This window comes from Sebastes fasciatus, chromosome 1, assembly GCF_043250625.1.
Source record: "Sebastes fasciatus isolate fSebFas1 chromosome 1, fSebFas1.pri, whole genome shotgun sequence".
Classification (NCBI taxonomy): domain Eukaryota; kingdom Metazoa; phylum Chordata; class Actinopteri; order Perciformes; family Sebastidae; genus Sebastes; species Sebastes fasciatus.
This window is the reverse complement of record NC_133795.1, coordinates 35,206,208-35,232,017: the sequence shown is the minus strand read 5'-3', so window position 1 is coordinate 35,232,017 and position 25,810 is coordinate 35,206,208. Positions and strand designations below refer to the sequence as shown.

Below are 25,810 nucleotides of genomic sequence, written 5' to 3'. Positions count from 1 at the left end.
TAGGGTTATTATATCAAGGATGACCAATGAGCGAGGCGAACGGCGGTACCACGGTTTTGCACTCGATGGCTCACGTTGTCTTGGAGAGTGAAAAAGGAGGAGTGAGCGGAGGGGTACTCAGCTGGTTGCAATCTGCAACCACACCACTAGATGTTGCCAAATCCTACACGCTGTCCCTCTAAGTTATGTTTAATTAAATGACTTCAAATTTATGTAAATGGGAAACATCTGGGCTCACATTAAGTTGCCTGTGTAGTTTGCTGGGTGCACTGGACTTAATGGGAGACGATAGGTTACATTTGCATTGCGAGGGTGATAGGTTCGATGTTGGGGGGATCAATAAATGAAAAAAATTACATTTTGGCACTGAAGCAGCAAATGCCATGCTGCCAGTCAGAGACTAATTGATCTCACCTATATGTATGATAGCAGGCAGGTTAGTGCGTGACAGTAGAGCAATGGTTCCCAACCTGTGGGGACACAAGATAAATCATGAGATGATTAACAAAATCGAATTTAAAGAATATATTGCTGTTACACAAATTATGTTTCAAGTGTAACAATATGAGAAGGATATATCACTTTTTGGTTGAACAGCTCCCAACTTATAGACTCGTGCAACCTGTGACAAAGAGTCGTAAGCAGATATTGCTTAATTTTAACAAGTCATAAACCAAAATGTGGAAAATGGAAAGAGATGTCCAATCAGCAGCAGGACGAGGCAGTCAGACCAACTGCACAAGCTCTTAAAAAATCTCATCAGCAGGGGGAGATATAATCATCGACTCCAGTATGTTGTTTAGTCGGCATCCTTTTTATAATGTCTCATTATTATGAGCATTGGGTTTCTACGGCGATACAGTTAGAAGGGGATTATTAGATAGCTGTGGCGAAAATCTCTAAAATGTATCCCCATGTCTACAGGTAATAACAATAATAATAATAATAATAATAATAATAATAATAATAATAATAATAATAATAATAATAATAATAATAATGTGTTCATGGACAGATTATGAGACAATGGGTTCCTGGGCTCAGACATGTAACAGGCCCCCCACCCTGTCTACATAGGAACATCCAAACTCAAAGAGTCTACTTGTAATCATTTAACATCTCTTTGTGGTCTTTTGCATCTTTTTGTGGTGGTTTTGCATCTATTCCTAGTTGTTTTGCGTCTTTTTGTAGAAATTTGGGGGCTCTGTTTGGTCATTTTACGTATCCTTATAGTCGTTTTGCATCTATTCTACATTCTGCGACATTCTGTGAGTCAGGACCCCTGACCCCTTGGACGCCTGGGCTTGTGCCCGGTAGGCCCGTTCAGTAATCCATCCATACATATGTTCAGTAGATGTCGATGGTTGTGTCTCTCTTAATTCATCTAGGCCAACACTGATTTGTCAGTTTAATTAGGTCAAAAGGGCTTCTGGTTAGGGGTCAGAAAGCAGGTGTGACCTTCAGTCACAGCTGTCCTACTGTGTCATATAATTTTCTAAAAAAGAATCAACAAATCAAAGTAGTCTTTGCATTTTCTCTGTCATGTTGGCTAATAGGCGACCTTCTTAATCTGCCAACTCAGTGTTTTGGATTAGCAAAGTGATGTCAACACATAAAAAAACAACAGGACCTATGAAGGTTATTTTTTTTAAATACTGGTCCAATCAAGAATATTTAATGTTTTTTTCCCCCAAAATTTTCAAGATTGTATAATGACATAAAAGTAGAGTGAGAACAGTTGCCAATTTTTGTCTTCACAAGCACAAAATGAGTTTTGCAAAACCATGTGTCATGTAAATGTGGTCTGTTTGCACTGTAGTATTGTGGTGTTGTAGGTCATCTGACCACTTTATTACACAGTGAAGCAAATCACACTTTGATATCCTGAAGTTTTACAACACTGTCATCTAATGTCATATTTAAATATACTATAATTCAACCAAATCACGGGCTTTGCTTTATGTTATTTTATCAAAAATTAACACTGTATGTTCATAGGGCTGCAACTAACGGTTATTTTCATTGTTGATTTATCCGTCTATTATTTTCTCGATTAATCGATCAGTTGTTTGGTCTATAAAATGTCAAAAAAAGGTGAAAATCTGTGTTCTCAGAAGCCCAAGAGGACGTCCTCAAATGTCTGGTTTTGTCCACAACTCAAAGATATTCAGTTTACTGTCACAGAGGAGCTGGCATCAGAGAATTTCTTTAAAGAATTACTCAAACCGATTAATCGATTATCAAAATAGCTGGCGATTAATCTAATAGTTGACAACTAATCGATTCAATTAAGCGTTGCAGCTCTACTGTCATACAATCACATTTAAATAAACCACAATTCAACCAAGTCGCAGGCTTTGCTTTATGTTATTTTATCAAAGATGAACACTGTATGTTGGACATTTCTCTTCATAAATCTTGAATACTAAATCTCTTATTTAGCAGAGGAACCTTGTGAGCTTGTGTGTCTGCAGCGTTGAGATAACCAGCATCACACATGCTGCAACAATCAATTTGTGGACCAGAAGCCTTCAGACAGACAGAGAGAGAGCAGCAGCAGCAGCGCTCAGTGTTCATGGCTATATACCAACCCAACCCTCCAAACAGCACGGCACGGCACGGCACGGCACGGGGCGGCTCGGGATCACACATTTTTACGCACAGCTATAATCTGCATCCCGTTGAACTGAATAACGTGCCCCATTTCAGTGACAATATCAGAGAAAAATCCTGTGGCAGCCATCTTAGGTGTGTACCACTGCAGTTAGATTGAGGACGAGTCGCGCATCCTTCACTCTCTCTGGTTTGTTCCTGTGCGCTGCTTCAGCACCGCGGACAGCTCCACCGCGTTTCAGCACCGCGGACAGCTCCACCGCGTTTCAGCACCGCGGACAGCTCCACCGCGTTTCAGCACCGCGGACAGCTCTACCGCTCCACCGCGCTGCCGCTGCTGCGTCCTCCGCGCCGCGCACCCAGGGAGAGGCCATCGGCCGCTTTCACCGCGCTCCTCTCCTCTCCTCTCCTCTCCTCTCCTCTCCTCTCCTCTCCTCTCCTCTCCTCTCCTCTCCTCCCCTCCCTCCTCTCCTTCCTCCCTCCCTTTCCCTTTCCCTTTCCCTTCCTTTCCTTCCTTCCCCTCAGCTGTGCACTACTCTCCCCCTGCCCCTGCTCCTCCCCTCCGCTGCCTTTCTCACCTCCCCCCTCTCTCACATCCGCAGCACTGACTGGCCAATAAAACACAGAAAAATACGTAAGCATCGACGAGTGCTCGGCGCAGGCGGAGAAAAGCTCAGTGTGAAGCTCAGGCTCAACCTCCTCCAGCACCACTCGTACTGCTGACATCCCCCCAGCGAGCGAGTACAAACCAGGGCCTGTATCCCTGTCTTCACTTCACGGGCATCTTCTTCTTCATGAAATCATCCAGGCACCGATAAAGACATCATCTGGGGGACATCAGGAGAAGAGAAAGTCATTTAGTAGGTCAGGATATCTGTAGAGGACGCGTCACCTCTATAGAGCAAGATGTTAGATCCGTCGTCCAGCGAGGAGGAATCTGATGGGATAGTGGAGGAGGAGAGCAAAGAGGCGATGGCACCTCAGGCCGGATCCCGCATCTCTCCGAGCAGGACCAGCGAGAGCTCGGGTGGACTAGCGCCCAGCAGCAGCCGCAGCAGCGCCCGGCCGACCAGCCCGAGTCCGTCGGCCGCCAGCGAGGAGAAGGAGGACCTGGAGAAGATGCAGAGGGAGGAGGAAGACCGTAAAAAGAAGCTGCAGTTGTATGTGTTTGTGATGCGATGCGTCGCGTACCCATTCAATGCCAAACAGCCCACAGATATGGCAAGGCGACAGCAGAAGGTAAGGGCCCCTTCAGTGCAAAAGGCATCATTAATAACCACATGCTGACGAAATGCCTATCGCAGATGCTGTCATTGATGACCTACATAAGGTAGAGAGCACACAGAGGAAGAGGAGGGGGGGTTTTGGCCACTAGGCCTATCCAATAGCGCACAGTCCCAGTACATGAAACCACTGTTTGTTTGTTTTTGACGCAAAAATGTTGAAACCCCTCAGAGCATGACAGGAGCTAGAGGAGGATAGTGAAAGAGACACATGGTGTATAGGCTGCTGCTGCAGAGCTGCAGACACTGAGTGCAGTCCATGTTACTCTATCCAACAAGCTCATAAGTGAGATCAATCTCAGAGCTTATTAGAATTGAACGTTCAAGAGATGCTGGTGTTGTGGCTTTTTTATTTTTAAAAACGGCATTGTCCTTGTTGGCCTACATCTTTACACCTTCAGATATGCAGCTGTATGTGTGTGGCTCCATCTCCATCCTTCCATTCTTGGCAGATACCCAATTCCAACCGGTTTGCGCCATCACTTATCCCGTCAATTTGGCCTCCCAAGGTGACTTTTAGGCACAGACCTCTGGAGGAGGGTTGCTTAATAGCCTCTCCTCCTCTGCAGATGAGATTGGCTCCTCTCGACGGGGTTACAGTTAATTAATTGCATTAAAAAAAAATTAAATGTCCACACATTTAAAGTATTTTCTAATATAATGTACTAGTAAGGGACAAGGCCCACGTCCTGGCTTCACGCTGCTGCTGCTGCTGCTGTGAGGCTCCATTGATGCTGAAGCCAGTTTTGGGTCATGATGTCCTTACTGTCAAAGTCACTACGCTCTACTGTACTACAGGAAGGTTGAATTGATTGATTGTCAGGACAGTGGACCTGCAGTTTATTGTCCTTGATTTGTATGTCACACCAGCAAATAGACCATCTGCTGTTTGAACTCCAAGGTTGCAATGTCAGTTTTAATTAATTAAGGTACAAATGCAGCACGTTTAGTGTGTAGGGCTGTTTATATATCGTGAAAACATTGATCATCACATGGCTCAATAGTAGCAGCTCTCTTCTCACAAGACAGAGTGTGTGGACCTTGCAGAGGATTCATTCAGCTCAGTTAATACACAGCTGATCATGTATCTCTCTGTAAACAGTATTATGGAAATTGCGCTTGGTGACTGTTTTTTTTTTTTATTTAACCTGCAGACAATTCCTCTTCTCCTGGACACAGTTTAAGCCATATGGTCTGAATTATTTTCTGCTGACTCATGCACAAGTGCATGTGGGAGGCATAAACCACAGTGTTTCCATCTATTTGTTTGTTTGTAGTCCCGCTCAGCGTAGATTACAGTCTAATGCACGCTTAGTAATGCACTTTCATATCTGCTAGCTGAGACGGCCACGGTCCTTTTGCTGTGGGTGAGTGAATATCCGGACTAACAATCCAATGCCTGCTGTCAGAGCAGGAAATCAAAGTGTGTCTGTCTGCCTACGGTCTGCCTCGGGACTATGATTTGGGCCAAATTTGCTTTGGCTTAAAACAATCCCTTCAGAGGAACTATACACATTGTGCAGAATTAAATAACAACAAGTCTATAGTCTTTTTTTTGTAACACATATTAATTGGTTTGATTTGACACTGAAAGGAAATAATTAATTACACGGAAACATTTAACAACAGAGAGCACATTCTGTTTACAGTGTCATAGCATTGAACAGTAGTGATTTAATTATATTTCTGTCTTGTGTGTTTATAAAGAAAATATTTATCACAAAATACACTATTAAAGAAAGACTATTCAACATTGGTCTGATATTTTCTCTAGATTCCCCCTCCGCCATGAACCTCCCTTGAATGTGTGGGCTCTTCAGACGTCCGTAAACAATAATTTATTAAGGAAACTCCTCACACCGTTTGGCTGCACAATTTAATATGTAGCCTATTACGGTACCCATTTTTCGCTATTATAGATTAGTCACAGAAATATGATGAAGCAATTTCTGTAATGAAAAGACTTAAAGGCCTGAGCGAAACATGTGGAGCAGCTCCATGATAATCCGTTATTAGAAGCTCTGGCACAGTGATGGGCTATCACAGAGAAACAGGCCAGGCTGCAGAGAAGGCGAGCTCCACTGCTGCTTCTTGAAATGTATAACCTTGTGAAAGGGTAACACAATAGGGCAGTAGCAGGCTTCCGTTAGAGGGGCGAGGGAAAATGTTTTCTCGCTCAGTCTGAAAGATGTCATCACAAGCGGTAGCATACTACTGCCGTTCAAATGTTGGTCGAGTGCATTTGCATATTTGACTGATGGTGACGTGTTTGCGTGCAGGCTAATTGTCCTGGGACATACTTACACTAATGGGTGGCTCCCTCCCTGAACATGTCGTAAGTAAACCATTGAGGTTATTCACAGAATTGTATTGGTGTAATTCATGGAATTATGGCATCATTGTGAATTGTCCTGATTGCAAAATCCTGCTTCATTTAATGGCAGTAAGCTGCCTAAACTGTGTGCACGGAGGAATTAAACATGACGGATGATTCAGAAGGCAAGGTCACGATGGCGGTAGAGTGTTTTGAAATGAAATTGAACAACATGTTGTCGGTTGTTTGGTCTGTTGGTTAGATCACCACTTTGGTTCTGACTGAAATATCTCACGGCAGGGCTGTAGTACTCGAGTCCGGTCTCGGTTTTGAGTTCGGTCTCGAAACCACTTTTTTGAAGTCTTGCACTTGTCTTGGTCCCATGCCTTGTTGGACTCAGGATTGTCTTGGTCTCTGGCTCGGCTATTGAGAACTGGTCAAGTTGTTCTTGGCTGCTGATTCGGGGTCATTTGTACAGGCCTGATTCTACCAACATGATGCGTGAATAAAAAAATACCCCTCCGCCTCTTCCTTTACATACCCGTAGAAACCTGTAATGATCCTCCAACCAAAATTCTATGCATTGATTAGTTTGATTTTACATGATAGATTAATATTGTTTTGACTTGGTCTCGACTTCCTTTTGACTGATTTGGACTCAACTGAACCTGGTCTTGGACTCAATTAAGTTGGACGTAACTACAGCCTTGTCTCACAGACTATTTGATTGATGCCATAAGGTTTTCATTCATTGTCCCCAGAGGATGAAGCCTGTTGATGTTGGCGAACCCTTGAGTTCATCTGTTTCCACCAACAGTTCAAAGTTTCCACTTATCTAGTGAAATATCTCAACATGTAGTAGATGGATTGGCACAAACCTTTGCACAGACATTCATGGTTCCCAGATGTTGAATCCTAAAGACTTTGGAGATCCTATGACTTTTCCTTTAGTGCCACCATGAGGTTGACATTTTTGTGGTTTTGAGCGAAATGTGTAAGCAACTGCAGGGATTGTCATGAAATTTGGTACAGACATTCATGCTCACCTCAGGACAAATTATAATAACTTATGACATTTCATCCAGAGCCATCAGGTTAAAAGTTTAGTTTTTCCAGCAGTTTGGTTTAACCTGCTAACTACTAACACTTTTGTTCTGTGCTAATTCGCAAATGTTAGCATCATAACACACTGAACTAAGATGGTGAACATTAGCATTGTCATTGTGAGCATGTTAGCACGCTGATGTAAATGTTAGCTCATAGCACTGCTGTGCTTCCAGCAAGTAAATACAGCCTCACAAAATCACAAACATGGCTATAGACTCTCTCAGTCATGTTCAGCCCGTTCTCATTCCCAGGGCACCAAATACTGACTCTTGGTCACACTTTTCGGCGACCGATGCACAAGTCACCCTTTAGCGTCTGTATGAGACGCAACAAGCTTTCAAGTAGCCAAAATGTAAACCCATCTGCAGCAATATTAAACGCTCAGAGTGGTGGTGGTGCGTGGCGATGGAGCAAAAGAACACACAATGGGCGGGCGGGTCCAAAAAACATCTTTGTGTTCACAACATTAAGTTTCATTTTTACTTGACAAACATAGTAATTTTAAGCAAAACCATCATGTTATTTCCTAAACCTAATTAAGTGGTTTTGTTGCCTAAACCTAAGCAAGTGTTTTTGTTCAAATTCACGTCATGAACCACGTGTTTACTTCGACCGTAGTGGAGCGTCATATTTTGACGCGCTGGGCTACCCAGTGCGCTAGAAAGTGACGCCAAGGGGTCCTGACAAAGCGTCAGTATGTGACGAGTTGGGATGACAATGTGTTGAATGTTAGGTTATAAGCACAACCTAACAAAAAATTGAAAAAGCTCTGATATTTTTGTGTAATGCAGATTTGAATCCTAAATGGAAGTTTTCATGCAGTCAAACTGCTAAAAACAAAACCTGAGAAATCAAACCCATATGCATCTCTAGATCACCATGAATGTATATTTCAGAATTGAATAATATCCTGGGTTCAGGATTTTTTTCAATTAGAAAGTGTGATGCCCAGAAGATAATCTGACCCAATCAACTCACCTGCCAGCAGGCCTCCTTAATAGAGTGCCTCTTGGCTCAGCATTTTAATACCGTACAGTAGCCCGTTGATGCTCTGAGGGAGAGGAGCTGCGAATTGTGCAGCAGGCTCTGTGATATGAATGTGAAGTAGACTGAAATGCAAATCAGAGATCCTTGGATGAAGTTTGCTTCTTTGGTGTTTAGTGCTGAGCCTGGCAAAGGATTCGGGTGTCCCATTGAGAATTGGTTTTACATGGACTGGGATTCCTATCATGTTCTTACATCTTAATAATAATAATTGCCTTGCAAATGCAAAAACTGTTGTACTTAATGTTTTTAATGACAACTGTATTTGGAACAGACCATACCCAATAAGACTTGACAAGAACGAGTAACAATGTCTTGCCAGGACAAATAGTGGTAAGAGTAGCATATATAAAATATAAATATAAAAGTGAATGGTGAAGTTATCTTTAGGTCACGAAGGCTTATTGTGAACCAATTTAGACACCAGGAAAAGAGATAATAAACACTAAAAGATATGTGTGCATAGACAATCACAGTATAGTTATTGAATCTCCCCAGACCTTATGACTGTCTATACATTTATTCAGTGGATGACCATGGTGATATAATAGATCTGAGGATGGAAAACTAGAAGAAGGAGCTGACAGAGAGAGGCAGATTAAACTGACATCATTGGAAGAGGCATGAGTAAAATTAGTAACATTAAAACATTAATACGAATTCTCTCTGGTGTAAGGATTTTCAATAACGGTTAATGTTTTTGTGCACTGTATGGTTTTAAAAATGGTGATGTGTATAGACTTTGTCTCTTACGTCATTGCCCCTTATTTCTCCTGTCTTCCTCGAGCAAAATCAGACATTCTGCAAGATTATATGTGAACAACCAACATGTAGATACACAGATCTGCCTGAGCTCATAACGTTCATGAAACACACAGTCATGTGGACAAAAAGGAAAGCGGCAGTAAATGGGGAGTTCAAGTATGACATTGAAATGATTTGCATTATTATGTAAGATCTCTAAATGGTGTACTGCCTGAAAAAAGGCATCCTTTCACTATAAAAGAAGCTTCGCAGTCGGTGTCAAAGTCAAGCTTTGAGTTAACAATAAAACATGTCAGAAACCTGCTGCTGTTTTAGCGCATTCCAGCAACACTATTGAAGAATAAAAGGCGTTTCTTCAGTGGTATGGATATAAAAGTGGATTCCAAAGGGGTAACAGCTGAAAAGCAGCAGGCGAAATACCCCCTCACCTACAATCTGTGCAGCAGCGTGTAACAAATCACAGCTTCACAAATTAAACAACTCCTCCGCCTGCATATAACCAGGAGGGAAGGCTAAGATCTTATCTGTTGGAATACCGACATATTCTCCCAAAGGTTTGACTACTTTGAAGGCAGCAATCACAGTCAGAGTCAAAGTGACTCATATGTGCCGCGTGCATTTGAGTAATCCAGTCCTGTGACCTGATATATGCACACAGGGCAATCATGTTGACGAAAATAGCTGCAGAAATGCAAATGTTACACCACAGAGTGCTTGCACATGGATGTACAGTATTTGATGTTTCATGGTGGCATCATGTAAAGAATTATTCCTCAAAAGAGACAAAGATATATCTCTCACATAGCGATGTTTCTCTCCTCTCTCACGTTACAGTATGTACTTGTTAATTATAGTCGAACCTATGTGTCTTTACAGCCTATGTAATCTTGTCTGCTGTCCAAAGTGGCGTCTTAATGTGGGTAGACAAATGTTAACAATCTACAGTTAGCATTTCTCAACCTAAATGCTGGTGGTACAACACAAAGAGCCCCATGTTTCCTGAAGGACACAGCCCTCGAACACGAAGCAGAATGGTCTGACTGTTAATATGTCCTCATGCTGTATGCACGGGTTGAGACAGATTAATCTGCAGGGCTCCTGTCAATCTTTTTTCATTGTTACTATATAATCCCTGCATGCTCCCAATACTGCACATTAGTCATACACAGAAAAAAAAGGTGGAAAACGAAAGCTGGTTTGTTGAAAATCGACATCAGCAGCCCTGGCTGGCAACGGAACTGGAAAAAACAAACAGATTAGTGTTGACAACACGCTAAATGTATGACCTATTCTTACATTTATTATCACCTTTATTACAATTATAATAAGATTCTGACTAACCTTGTCGAAATTAAAGCTAGGGCTGCATTATTTCCATTTGCTGATTATTTTCTGCTTTATAAAATGTGAACAAAAGGAAGAAAATCTCCATCAGAGAGTCCAAGGTGATGTCTTCAAACTGCATGTTTTGTCACACCAACTTCAAAAATATTCAGTTTACAATCATACAGTATGAAGCTAAGAAAACCAGCTTGCATTCACATCTTAGTAGGCAGAACTAGTGATTTTTCTTTGTTGTATTTTTGAATTTGTCAAAATAGTTGCAATTAATATTCTGTCAATCGACTAATTGATTAATCGACTGATAGTTTCTGTGTCGGCTTATTGACATTTAAAAGCAGCGGGCACATGGTAAAGTTTATCTGCTTATTGTATCTGTAGTTTGGGATTTATTCTATAATTGTCATTAATGTCAATGTGTACTATATTGTTGATTATTTATTATATTTTAATATTTTTTTCTCATTTTATTATCTTTTTCTTTTCTTTTTTTTTTTAATTTAACTTTGTTTATTTGTTCTTTATCCTTTTTGCATCGGCAGTAAGTGAGGGTTGAGCGGGAGGGGGCTTTGGGGGAAAAATACCAAAATATGGAGGGACAATCATTTAAATTTTTGCTTTATTTGTATGTTTCTGTACGCCTGTTGTTACTGAATACATGGTCGGCTCTGACTCACTTAAAAAAGCCTCTCATCCACTTAAAAAATGTAATTCATTTATTTAACAAACTTAAATTTTCCAAACTTTGTTCTAAATGAACTTCACGAAGAAACAAAACAAAAAAATCCATTAATGTCAAAGCAAATAGTCAAATAGCTCTCATCAAAATGCTGCTGGTAATTACACGCCATTTCATCGGAATTGTGTTGGAATAAAACAGCTGGGGTCCAAGTTTACTCCCTGCCAGATGTTGACATTAACAACTGCAACAACAATTAAAATATTTAAGTTTGAAATCATCAGTAGTCGCTGAAACTGGTGAGCCGCTAGAGCAACCTCGAATAGATCAGTGTGTGCTTTGTGTGTTTGTGCTCGAACAACTCCGGCGACTAAAGACGCCCGTGAAGTCTTCAAACTGTTATAATCACATACTTTTCTTCATACACTGTAATTTTTTTCCACATAATTACGAGATAGTTTTCCTCATAATTACGCGATTCTAAGTCATAATTATGACGTATGGGAGTTATGATCACTGCAAACTTGTGTGAACTTTCTTTGATGAACACAATGTGCGGCTGTACATCATCACACTTTTAGAAATCTTTTTTGAATCATGAAAGTGAAATGAAGGCGGGCAGCTATTGGTGGTCAAATGTGTTTTGTGTGCGGTTATGTTCAACCATATGAAACATTGCTTCAAAGGGAAAATTACTGATGTATGACTGGAACAAGACAAAGAGGAGAGAGACGGAGAGAGAGATTAGTAGTGGTGGTTTTCCACATTAAAGAAAGAAGACAGAGGCAAGAGCTGTAGCAGGATCATTACTGCAGTCCTCTGTTGAACTTCTCTTTCCCTCTTTGTCTGATGACTCTCACATAAAAGAACGCAAACAGCAGCCGTGACGCTGTACGTAAGGTTAGACACTCACTCTAAGTTTCTCTCCTGTGTTATCATGGGTGTCACATGTTCCTGTGCCACCTCCTTAAAACAGAGTCAGTTCTCCACCTCAATCTGTTTCAGGCGCCTTCTGTTTTTTTTCTTCTCAAAATCATTGATGTAAAATGACAGAAGAAACATTATCATCCATACACCAATGCAGTAAAACAGCATAAATATTCACAATAGATGTATGTGGATAACAAAAGACAAAAATGCAAAAAAACAAGCTCAAGAAACAGGCAAATTAACTTTTATTCTTAACTTTTCTCCTATTATTAAAGGAGCAGTGTGTAAGATTTCGGGGGATCTATTAGCAGAAATGGAATATAATATTCATTAGTGTATAATCACCTGTAACTAAGAATGAGCCCCTCATATTTACAGTCCACCATGTTGTGCTGCCAAGTTTCTACAGTAGCCCAGAACGGAAAAAACAAACACTGGCTCTAGAGAGAGACTTTCCCGTTTTTACGTAACCTGGAGGCCACCGTAGTTCTCCGACATGCTTGTGAAACTGCGGTAATGTGAGCTGCAGAGTACAAAACGGCGAACGGCGGTACCACGGTTTTGCACTCAGCGGCTCACGTTGCTGCAGTCTTGGAAAGGGAGGAGTGAGCGAAGGGGTACTCAGTTGGTTGCAATCTGCAGCCACATCACAAGATGTTGCGAAATCCTTCACACTGTACCTTTAATTAATTAAAAAAAACACATCATTACACACCAAAGTCTGACTACAGGTCTTGGGGACTTCTACCGCATAATGAAAAAGTTGTATAAAGCCTTTTGTGGCTCCAGAAGGAGCTACATGAAATAGATTGCCTCAAGTGATGTCACTTGAGTTAGCATTGGTTGGTTCTGAAGACTCCAAGTTTGAAAATGAAATAAATCTGTTGTCGTGGAGTTACCTGACCTCTGTAGGCCTCATCTCAGCTTTAGGGTCATGTCTGGATGATACACCACAATTTGTGAAACTCTCGAGATGCTTAAAATTAGCCATTGACCTAGGATGGTTTAGGTTAGGATAGGTCATCGGGCAGCGAATCTCAAGAGAATCTTTGCAAGTTTTTGCAATTTGTGGGTTACCTTCTAGACACGACCCTGCCAGAGGCTAACGGCTCAAAGCATTAGTCGCTACTTTAGCATAACACACCGAAAGCTCCGATCAAACAGTGAAGTTGAATGGTGAGAGTGCTGAAATATTTTGTAAACATATTTTCCTTTCCGTCTACAATCTTCAAAAGCGTTACTGAACTTTCAAGTAAAAAGTCTGATTAATATAATCTGTATGATCTATTTTCACTTCATCTTGAACCGTTTACTGTTGAAGAATAGACACAATGCAAACCTCACTGAGCATCTAACAACAGATTGGCACAAAGAAATGGATATCTGAGATAATCACCTCTAAAAGCAGAGTAAGTGAGAGAGATTTACTAACCGGAGAAAAGAGGGAAAAAGACAGTAAGTGATTTGTGATGGATGGTGGAGGGAAAGGATTTATGTCTTAGGTTCTTGATGAGAGTAATGCACCAGCATCGTTTAGAGATACCAACCCACAGTCTGCTCCATGTACTCTACAATATAAGATAGCGTTGCAGCACTGCAGTAGGTACTTTTTATTTTAACTGAGAAACACTATCACACAAGGACACAGGAGATAAATGCAAAATAAATAAATATAAATTAATTTAATAAATCCTCTTTTTATAAGACACACATTTTTTTTTTTCAGTTAAAAAGAAATCAACTGTTTCCAGGCTTGACCTTTTTAGCTGTTTGAATTTTTAAATGCTGGAGCGCAGCCTTTGTGTTCATACAGTACAAGGCCACTCGTCACTGGTTGGACTTTCATATCAAACTGCATGCAACCGTAAGAAAGGACAGGAAATAGATATTTCCGTTTGATTTTGAAAGAAATACCTGAGATTACTTATTTTAATGCGGGATCACAACTAACAATCATTTTCATTCACAAGATCTGAGAGCCAACGGTGAAGTTGTGTCCGACCAACAGTACAAAACCCAAAGATATTCAATTTAAAATGATATATAACACAGAAAAGCAGCAACTCAACTAAATGGATGCAGATTAGTTTTCTGTTGATCAGGTAAACAATTATTTGATTAATAGTTTCAGATCTACTATGAACATTTCGCCAAAAGGAACATACTAAAGGTATGTGACCCTGTATACCAGAGACCTTAACAATCAAAACAAAACGAGTTGAACATTTCAAGTAAAAGTAGCCGTATGTCACAAAATACTCCAATTTATTATTGATTAATGAGTAATTTATTGATGCATTAAAACTGCTCTATATGATATCCAGAGCGTTAATATAGCAGCAAACAACTATCTGCTATGTAAAGCTATAGAGGACTTATGTCTACCTGAACAGAGAATGAAGTCACTCTCCCTCTGTGTGTGTTGTAATCCGAGCTTCTCCTCGCTTTTATTAGTGCATGGTCGTGCATGTGAGCGTGCCCAACTGACTAGCTCACAGCCGCCACTTTGCTCTCATACGGCAGTTACAGCTGAAAAATCCGTCCCGACTGACGCCGACGTTGTGGAAGTGTAGCACCCACCCTCCGGTTCCCCCTCAGGTTAACACTGTTAGCTCTGTCAGCAGTGTTAGCTACGAGCCACTGGCTCAGCCTTCGCCATGTTGAGAGTCGTGCGGAGGCAATAGAAATGTTTTTAATCCTGCATTTAGCATCTTTAGTATATAAACATTAGCACATTTACAACATTATTATATATATAGCTTTGAGTGGTCAGAAGACTGGAAAAGCGTTATATAAATGCCAGTCCATTTACCATATAATTACAATGCATCACAAAATGTACAGTGGAGTCAAAAGTGCAGCATATCTCTCCGAAATGTAGTGAAGTATAAATACAAAGTAGCATAAAATTGAAATACTCAAGAAAAGTACTTGAATAAATGAACTTACTTAATTTCCCGCTCTGCTGGATGCTGATTAGTTTGTATGAGGACAAAAACACATTCAGAGGGAACATTAGGCCCTTGCCAAGTTTTATGGTCAACATGAATGCATTTATTTAAAAGTCATCAAATCAATTTAATCAAAATCAGGCAGGATAAATAACTTCAGCTTCAGTTTTTCATCAAGTGAACCATATGATGCCCGTAATGCAACGGAAAGGACAGCATTGATTTGACTGTTTTGGACCAAATTGATGCAAATTGTCCCATTGATTGTGTCCTCTCTATATGGAGGTTCACATGTCCATACCGTTTATGTTACATTAGGCTAAGGGCTTATTCTCATGCTCCGTAACTGAATGAGCATAATGAGGAACCAGCTGAGCTGCGCGGCTGCTGCCAGTGAGTTGGTGGTGTGATACTGGATGACTGTTACAAGAAGGGGCTTATAGCTGGTTGTGAACACTGTGTTCTCCCGTATATATCAGCAGTGCCACAGCTCCAGGATACGACGACAGTGAGGAGACGGGTTATACAGAGCCGGAGCTCCCTGTTTTATCCCTGTTTGCCGTGTGTCAAGCTCTGTCTGCAGAGTATACACCTGGCTGTTTACTAACCCAGCGGAGTGGTATTTACTCACACAACGCTGGGTGGGTGTGTGCGTGTGTGCCTTCAGAACAAATCTACGTGAGCATGTCCGGTTGGAGATAATAGTTTGTGCATCTGTCTTTGTATAATTGTAGTTTTGTGACCACAGTCAGTACACGATGCTGGTGTTCTGTGTTTGTTGAGGCCTGTTGCTGGTAGATTTTGTGCAGCTGTCGTGCAGCGCTCGTTCCCGTACTCCTGTTTGCTGTTTACTCAGATGTGGGCTGGCGGTGTCATCTGCAACATGACTGAATTATGCTTTGTCTGGCTAAGGGATTCAACGATACCATGTTTGCTGAAAACCAACAGCAGCATTGGTAGGCATGCATTTCCTGAGCAAACAGGATTAGTTGGTTTATAGTTTGCGTGATATCCTTTCGTCATCACTCATCACATTTGACCTCATGAAAGTAAAGTTATCCCCTTTTTGACATTAGGGCTTTCAATCAATTCAAATATGTAATCGCATGATTGTACATGATTCATCGTGATTAATTGCAAATTAATCACACATTTGTAAAAATGTACCTTAAAAAGAGATTTAATACTATTATATTTAATGTATTTAATCCTCTTGTCAACGTGGGAGTTGGCAAATATTCTTGCTTTATGCAAATGAACGTATATATTTATTATTGGAAATAAATTAATAACACAAACAATGACAAATATTGTCCAGAAACCCTCACAGGTACTGCATTTAGCAAAACAGATATGTTAAAATCATAACATGGCAAACTCAAGTCCATCAGGTAACAACAGCTGTCAGTGTGTCAGTGTGCTGACTAGACTATGACTTGCCCCAAACTGCATGTGATTATCATAAAGTGGGCATGTCTGTAAAGGGGAGACTCGTGGGTACCCATAGAACCCATTTGTATTCACATATCTGGAGGTCAGAGGTCAAGGGACCCCTTTTGAAGATGGCCATGACGATTTTACTCGCCAAACATTTAGCGAAAGTAGTATGACATGGTTGGTATTTTTTAGCCTCATTTTTACATTTTAGATTGTTGTTGTACACATTAGTTGTTGACCCTAGTCCTTACACTAACACACACAATGTTGGTGTGTTTTTTTATGAATCAAACTTGTATGATTTTGGTCTACTTTTTATGAATCAATTACTAGTGTATTTAATGTACCCCTGCCCACCACTGAAAACTGCCCACCTGCTGTATTTTGAAGCCGTTTGATTTTGGAAAGCACCTTAATTTAATGTTATTTAACTACTAGAATTAATGGAAGTGTGAGTCAGCTTTATTGTGCTGACCAACACTACAGTATATACTGTATATACAGTATATATATACTGCATTCAATTAGCTAAATTACTCCACTCATCACATCGCTGCAACGACGGCTGATATGCTGCAAGCCAGGTAGATTTAAAAACCTCTAAGAGATAGTTTGATAATGGAATCTTAATCATTATTATTGTATTTGATTACAGGTATTATGTAGCCTGCTCTTATTCTGCTTTAGTCTCCCTTTCTTTGTTAACATATGGAGGTTTACAACAAAAGCATAAATGCACTATTCATACACACAGAGAGAAGAGCTGCTCCTCTGAAGCCCTTAAAGGAACAGTGTGTAACATTTAAGGGGATCTATTGGGAGAATATAATATTAATAAGTCTGTTTCTTTAGTGTAAAAATAAAAGAAATAAGAATCGTTGTGTTTTCGTTAGCTTAGGATGAGCTACATACGGAGCTCGCCGCCATGTTTCTACAGTAGCCCAGAACCTAGATAGGGCCATTCGTGTTTTTGTGTCGGCCGGCCACCGTCGTTCTCCTCCACGCTTGGTAGACGGGAGAAGTTTCAGTTGGTTGCAATCTGCAACCTCACTGCTAGATACTGCCTGATCCTACACGGTACATCTTTAATAGCTTGTAATATTTGAATATGACCTGTACTCATCTTCCTCTCTTTCCTTTATTTGAAAGAGAAAAGAGAATTGTGAGTTTCAGCAACCTGAATTTACACTGTACAATTACAAACTTTTAAAAAATATTTTATCGGCTCATATTTTAGGTCTAAGAAACGAAAGGATGTAAATATACGCCCCCATTTCGACCTCATGATTTTAGTATTTTAAAATCCTGGCTATTTCCCTGAATAGTCTCTACAATTTACATATGCCGTTATGTCACAATCCTCCTATTTCATTGAAGATTGACAGCTGTGAATATTTGAACATCCTTTCAAAATGTTTTCCCAGTTTTTGATGCCTTAGTTTAGATTAAGGACAGCTCATTGTTACATTTGTCTATTAAAAGCTACCTGGTATCTTCTGTCATGTTGTATATGAACTGTTATAAAAAGATCCTTACAACCTACACTCCACACATATTGACAAAGCTGTAAGTAGAAAATAGACTTGTTCGGTTCACTGAATAATCACTAAAGACAGCTCTCATTTTACAAGATACAGTATGTGCCTGAGGGGGCTTAAAACCTGATTCAGGGGCTCAATAGGCTTTACGATGCTAGACATATTTATTTGAAACTTCTCAGTCATGTTACACCATTTGTTTTATCTCCACACTGTCTGTTAAATAGTGATATGTGGAAAATTACCATTTTGAGTAATTATATAAAGTTTAAGGGACCTAAACTACAAAAAAAATATTCATAATTGTGCATTGAACCAGTTTTTAATTAAACCTTCTCGGGTCGTTAAATATTTGACGGTGTCTCAAATATCGCATCAGCTGCAACTAAACTATATATCGAACTATGAACTCAAATCCATAGTCATTCTGAACTGTAATAAAGTTACTGTACATCAAGCCAATGCAATGTGCCTATCCCCTCTATTGATATGTGAAGGGTGATTAATGTCACTGCCCACTTCATTGCAAGCCAATGAATCACAATGTAACACTGCAATCTTGATAAGAGCCACAGAGAGAGAATCAATACGAGCAAAGCAGGAAAAGTATGTATTGGGAGCCTGATGGAAATGGAGGCATTTTCTCTCATCCATCATCTTGGTCACTAATCAGCACAGTTCTCCAATCAGCGATGGAATAAAGAGCAGCCATAAATACTTTATGCAGCTGGGCTTTACTTTGGGGGAGAAGTGGACACATTTCGCCTGGTTTCCTGCTACACACACACACACACGCGCGTGCACACACACACACACACACACACACACACACACACACACACACACAAACACACACACACAGAGATAGCAGCTTGCTGTGTTGTCACATAAAGTCAGATCGGCCGAGAAAAACTGTCAGCAGAAGCAAAAGTATTATTAGCTTTGACCTTTCATGGTGAATTTTTCAGGTACAACACAAATGTGTTTAGACGACAATACCAATGCCAATACCCCATCTCCTATAGTTTATTATAATATCTTTGTGATTCTGCTACATATCTGGGAGGGGAATTAATTCAGTTAATATGGGAGGTTAATAGAGGTCGCTCTGTCCTTGCCCACATGGATTACAGCCAGGGCTGCAACAAAGGATTCTTTGCATTGTTAAATAATCTGCCAGTTATTTTCTTGATTAATCGTTTCGTCTATACAGTACATGTCAGAAAATAGGGAAAAATTCTAATGATGATTTCCCAGATATCATGTTTTCAAATGGCTTGTTTTATTCTCCAAAGCCCAAAAATATTTAATTTAATCCATAGACTGAATATATACTGTAGATGGACGACGTGTATACATTTCCTCCCACTGTACAGAAGTGAAGCCAAAACATCCCGGATATGGGAGCTGCTCTCTTGAGATTTTGAGGTCATTTGGAGCCAGAGTCTGTGCGGTAGTGATCGGGCGCTGGAGCCGCGGTATCAAGGTCACCAGCCCGAGCCAATCTCGAGCCGAGCACGGCTGCAGCTTGCTAGCGGGAGGGAATCACAGCTGCTAGTCATGACGTCTCACCCCCTTTATATAGCATCAAATAACTAATTAAAAACCAAACTTTAAATATTAACACTTGAACAAACATCAATGTGATAAGGACTACCTAAAATGACAGACACCATCTTTGGGAAAAAAATATTTGACGTGTTCTTTGACTTTTTAGTTTGTCCCATGTCCCATCCGCTAACATGGCAACGTATCCTCATACAGCCGTTTGTATGATATCTTACGAAAAAGATATTCCTCCTTTTTCGTTCGTTTTCCTGCAAATGTCCTGCAACACGTGTGAATTTCCGCTCCTTACATGCATACAGGCTTTTCAAAATAAACTTCTGTCTTCACAGGAAACAACTTTGTTAGGTTTAGGCAACAAAACTACTAAATTAGGCGTAGGAAAAGATTGTGGTTTGGCTTGAAATAACTCTGGAAGTGACATTACTTACGTGACAAATAAATCAATGTTGACTTCTGGTTTCACATGGGACATGAACACCAGTCTTTGTTGACACACCCACCCATCCACCCTGACCTCATCCCTACGCGACGTTCGCCCCGATTTCTACTTCCTGGTTCACAATTACGTAAATTACAAATTGATTTTGTGAGATATATATGAATTACAGTGCATTCATTTTTGTAGGTATAGCTACGAACGGTGTATGAGACCAGCCTGAACAAGGAGGGGGCGGGATTAATGACCTATACTGCAGCCAGCCACCAGGGGCCGATCAAGATGTTTTGGCTTCACTTTTGAGGAGCTGTCATGTCGTCCATCTTTATTTACAATCTTTTTATTCTGTACAGTCTATGGTTTAATTCATCAAATCCTCACATTTGAGAGGCTGGGAGCTTTTGCTTAAAAAAATACTGAAACAATTGTTGATTAATTGTCTGTCAAAGAACTAATTGATAAATTGTTCATCTCTAAATACAGCACCCCAACAAAATACAACAAAACTGATAGGTGATCTATTTTGTCGGCAGAGCAAAGTCAAGTTGCTTTTGCACGCGTTAAACAGTAAAGCTGTTGTTGTGTACCAGAGTTTGTATTCAATAAAGCTACAGTGACCTCAGGTCTAGTTGCGGGAATGCTAGCCTTTCCCCTAAAACACTTCAGTCAGCTTGGTTCAAGTCTGCTTTTGTACCTTTTTTTCAAAAGCCCAGCAGCCCTTCACCAGAAACCTTCTCAGCGCATACCTCGGTATATTGCTTTCTCTGTTGAACTGAATCACTCAGCATGCCGACACTCCAGCCTGAGCATGTATGCACATATTTTTCTTCATTTTATTCCTTTTAATAAAAATGTTTCAATCAATTATTCGTCAATTATTAAATTAATCGCCAACTTTTTGGTTAATCCATTAATCAGTCCGATGAATGTTCTAAGAAAAAAATGAAAAAATTCTCTGATTCCAGCTTCTTAAATGTGAATATTTTCTGGTTTCTTTACTCCTCTATGACAGTAAACTGAATATCTTTGAGTTGTGGACAAAACAAAACATTTGATGACGTCATTTTGGGCTTTGGGAAACACTGATCGACATTTTTCACAATTTTCTGTCATTTTATAGACCAAACAACTAATCGATTAATCAAGAAAATAATTAAGAGATTAATCGGCAATGAAAATTATCGTTAGTTGAAACCCCACTTCTGTCCATCCAAGGACAGGGAACCTTCGTCAGTTGCTCTTCCTGAGGTTTCTTCTATTTTTCCAGGTTAAAGGTTTTTTTGGGGGGAGTTTTTCCATATCCAAATCCAACGTCTAAGGACAGAAGGTGTCTTATGCTTTACAGATTGTAAAGCCCCTTGAGGCAAATTTGTGATTTTGGGCTTCATAAATAAAACTGACCTGACTTGACTACATCAGAATTTAATAGGAAGCACGTTCTCATGAGAAAAAGGAACGGAAGTCTCATAAATTAATGTAAGTCTGTGCATTATATACTACCAGTATACATCATAATGTAGGCTAAACTATGAAGAAAGGCAACACAAAGTGAAAACTGTGTGCTGTATTTATCCTGACCTTCTCACTCTCAGAAACGGACAAGAAACCAAGGACGAGTACATATCGACTTCAGCCTCTGAGAGTCCCCATAGACCGGACTGATTTGCATACTGGTGTTAATATTAACATTTCTTGCCTCAGGATGTTCCTTGAACACTGTGGTCTATTAAAACATAGCAGAGATGGCCCACACGCTCTCTTTAATCTCAGCTAGCTATTGCAAACATGAATAAACCTGAAACCTTGGAGCAGGAGCACACGTATTGATCTCTGATGTTGTTGATGTGCTGTTAAGTGCATCTTTTATGTTTGGACATTAAGTGGTATATCATCCTGACGTTCGCTCTTCCGCAACTATCATGTATCGGATAAAATAGGAGTGGCCTCTTTGGTGAAATGATTTGTGGGGCTTTGAGTTTAATGGCAGTGATGGAGAGTGTGTATCTATATTTCATGTGTTTGTATTTACATGCACCTTTGTAAATCTTTCTTATTAAACCACACTTTCAATTTGGCTCTGGTAGAGAAATCTTATGTTACCTCATTTTCTGAGCATTACTGAAGGGGGGATTGGAGTAGTACGACTGACACGCAGATGGTGTTGAGGTTGGCTCAAAGGCTCATGATATGTGGTACTTTTCCGTCACACTCCTACACCAAAGTCTGTCAATTGCAATGTGCGGCTGAACGCACGCAGACACACACACACACACGTTACCAGCAGGGCCTTGTGCTTGTTTGATATACACAACAGCTTGAACTGTAGATTGAAAGCAGTTGTTAGAAGGAGATTGTCATTCTATTGACGGTTAGGTCACCAACTCAGTAACCGTGTGTGAAATCAATCCAAGGACATCTAGACCGGAGTGAGGATCGAAAGCGAAGCAATGGGGAGACGTGGAGAAAACATCACACATGTGCAACACGACAAATGTCTGTACCAAATTTAATGGCAATCCATCCAAAGCTGTGGAAACATTTTACTCTAAACCACAAATGTTGACCTCATGGTGGCGCTAGAGGAAAAATGTGGCTCACCAAAGCCAGTAAGGATTCGTCCTTTGGGGGCCATGAATGTTGTGCCAATCCATTTATTAGATGTTGAGATATTTCACTGGAAACTTTGAACTGCTCTTTAAAAAATATTTTAGTCTGGACCAACCGGCCAATCAACAGACCAACATTATCATCCCTGGAGCCACGCAGCTAGCATGGCTAAAATGATATTGTAACTCTTGACTCTCTAGTCTTTCCTATTTTATTGTGGCTGTTATAAATAACTTCTTCCTTGTACACTTGAAGCATTACGTTACGGACGTTCATTTTTAGACATTGGAGTCTGACAAGCCTGTATGGTCACCTCTCCTGTTTCCGATATTCATGGACAGGATATCAAAGCGAAGCTGAGTCCTGGAGTTTGCCCAGTTGGGTGATATTAGGGTGGCGTCTCTTCTATTTGCAGATGATATTGTCCTTTTGACTTCATTCGACCGTGACCTACAATGTCCGCTGGAGCAGATTGCAGCTGAGTGTGATGCAGTCGGGTCGGTGGATTGCTCAGTTCAAGTTGGGGGTAGGGGAGTAATTCAGGTAGCCTACCTTAGGGTTTTATTCATGAGCGATGGTAAAAAGGATTGTAAGATTGACCGCCGCTTAGGGGCACTGGCTGCAGTAATGCGGGGCTGTGCATCAGGCTGTGTATCAGGCTGTGAGTAGTAAAAACAGAGCTGAGCTATAAAGCAAAGCTCTCAATTTAACAGTCAATTTCTGTTCCCACTCTCACCTGCAGTCACGACATCTGGGTAGTGATTGAAGCAATGAGATTGTGGATACAATCAGCTGAGATGAGGTTCCTGGTTTCACACCGTGTGATTTCACGAGGAGCTCAGAGATTTGGGAGGACCATGTTATTGAGCTGCAGCGTGACGGTCTAAAAAGGAATGCAAAGGTAGATTTAGGAAACACTACGGGGATTACACATCACCTGGGAGTGCTTGGTGTTCCCCCAGCGGGAGCTTGGAAAAAGGATGTTTGGGCTGCTCCACTCGCGCAGAATAAGTTATTCACAAAATGGGTGGATATTATTGTTATTTATACTAGTGTCTGCTTGTTTTGATCACATTTCCTAACCTGGCTTTACAGCTGAGGTGACCTCTGTTTGCCCTTGCTTCCACAGATAACCAAGCAGCAGCTTCAGCAGACCAAGGATCGTTTCCAGGCCTTCCTCAACGGAGACACACAGATTGTGGCTGATGAGGCATTCATCAATGCTGTGCAGAGCTACAATGAGGTACCAACACAACACAGCCATAGCAGCACAATCACAGTCACAACCATTTTGTTATCCAAGCTGCAGGGACTTGATGCGTTCAAATGAATCACTGGATGTGAAATACAACATTCATATGTGTGTGTTTTGGAGATTTCAGAAATGTAAAAATGAAGCTGAATTATCATTATCTATTAATACCTGTCACAATTTTTTGACATATAGGATGTACAGTATTTGATATTATATGTGCAGCCTGATTTAAAACCAGAAATGATCAGCTCTCAGTCTAAAAAGTAAAAAAACAACCACAGTCCTCCTGCTATTCCATGTCAAAACACTCGCATTCAGACGCCTGAGTGGTAAAATGGTGGCTGAAGCTTTTCACTGCACAGATTATGAGTCAGAGCATGTGGCTGACACAGCCATCTTTTCCAACCTCACTATTCAATCCGCAGATGAAAAAGTCATTATTACCATGCATACGCTCCCAAAGGCATTTGCAGATAGCGGGATACGTTAAAGGCCAAATCCATGATGGAAAAACAAGCATAGCCATTATGAGGTTGGAACCATCAGTAAACACATATATAGACTGACATGGAAGATAATTACAGGAAGACCTGCGTGTGACAGCTAACAAGGGATTTGTGATATATTTAATGTTAATGTGAAGTATACTATAATTTAAAGCTTAAAAGTAGGGTTGGTAGGCTTTTAGGGAGACCGCTTCTCTTGAATGCATTTAGTTATATTTTTTAACCCGTGATTGTGGCTGTCAAGAAAATCATCTCTTGATGTATTGTTGTAATGACATTTATTATTACTTTGTCTTTTTTTTAAAATTTATTAGTACTAGGGCTGTCAATCGATTAAAAAATGTCATCGCGATTAATTGCATGATTGTCCATGATTAAAGGCGATTCATCGCAAATTAATCACAAATTTTTTTTATCTGTTACAAATGTACCTTAAAGGGAGATTTCTTATATTCTTATCAACATGGGAGTGGCCTTATATGCTTGCTTTATACAAATGTATGTATATAGTTATTATTGTAAATCAATTAACAACACAAAACAATGACACATATTGTCCAGAAAACCCTCACGGGTACTGCATTTAGCATAAAAACAATAAGCTTATATCATAACAAGGCAAACTGCAGCCCAACAGGCAACAACAGCTGTCAGTGTGTCAGTGTGCTGACTTGACTATGACTTGCCCCAAACTGCATGTGATTATCATAAAGTGAGCATGTCTGTAAAGGGAAGACTCGTGGGTACCCATAGAACCCATTTACATTCACATATCATGAGGTCAAAGGTCAAGGGACCCCTTTGAAAATGGCCATGACAGTTTTTCCTTGCCAAAATTGTGCGTAGGTTTTAACCTCTTTCGTAACAAGTTAGTATGACATGGTTGGTACCAATGGATTACTTATAGTCCTTCCGGTGTCCTTCCTTCTAGTTTCATATGATATCAGTATCTTCACTCTAGCTTTACAACCTAAAAACCGCAAGTTGCGTTATTGCGTTAAAGAAATGAGTGCCGTTAAAACGAATTTGCATTAAGGAGTTATTATCGCGTTAACTCTGGCAGCCCTACTTAGGACTTGTGTAACAGTACCACATCCAGGAAAATGTTCTGAGTCATAACCTAAGTGGAAACCCTTAAAATCAATATGGCTCTTTCCTTGTTTTAAGAAGTATGTTTACTAGACTTTGGTAAGACACTGATGAATGTGGAATTCACTTTTGCACTATGTAAACATCAGTACAGTATAACAGTACATGTTTTTTTTTTCTCTTGTGTTATTTAGCACCTTGTCCTCAGTGTGTATATCTGTTTTCACTTTTTCTCAAAGAAAAAATGGATTATAACAAATATGAAATGTTTTCATCCACTCAAAGTGGCATCTTTATTGAAACAGTGAGGGCTACTATTATTAGCTAAATGATGCATGATCACAGG

At 40.3% G+C, this 25,810-nt stretch overlaps 1 protein-coding gene across 10 annotated transcripts in view; it reads left to right on the top strand.

Moving 5' to 3' along the window:
• The first annotated feature begins 3,111 nt into the window (after positions 1–3,111).
• Positions 3,112–25,810, top strand: part of cadpsb (Ca2+-dependent activator protein for secretion b) — a 79,691-nt gene continuing 56,992 nt past the window's right edge. For all 10 annotated transcript variants that reach the window (XM_074645789.1, XM_074645762.1, XM_074645753.1 and 7 more), the window contains exons 1-2: positions 3,112–3,852; positions 23,744–23,857. In XM_074645789.1, the coding sequence (XP_074501890.1) occupies positions 3,520–3,852; positions 23,744–23,857 (447 nt within the window). In that variant the 5' untranslated portion in view covers positions 3,112–3,519. The remainder of the gene's footprint in view (positions 3,853–23,743; positions 23,858–25,810) is intronic.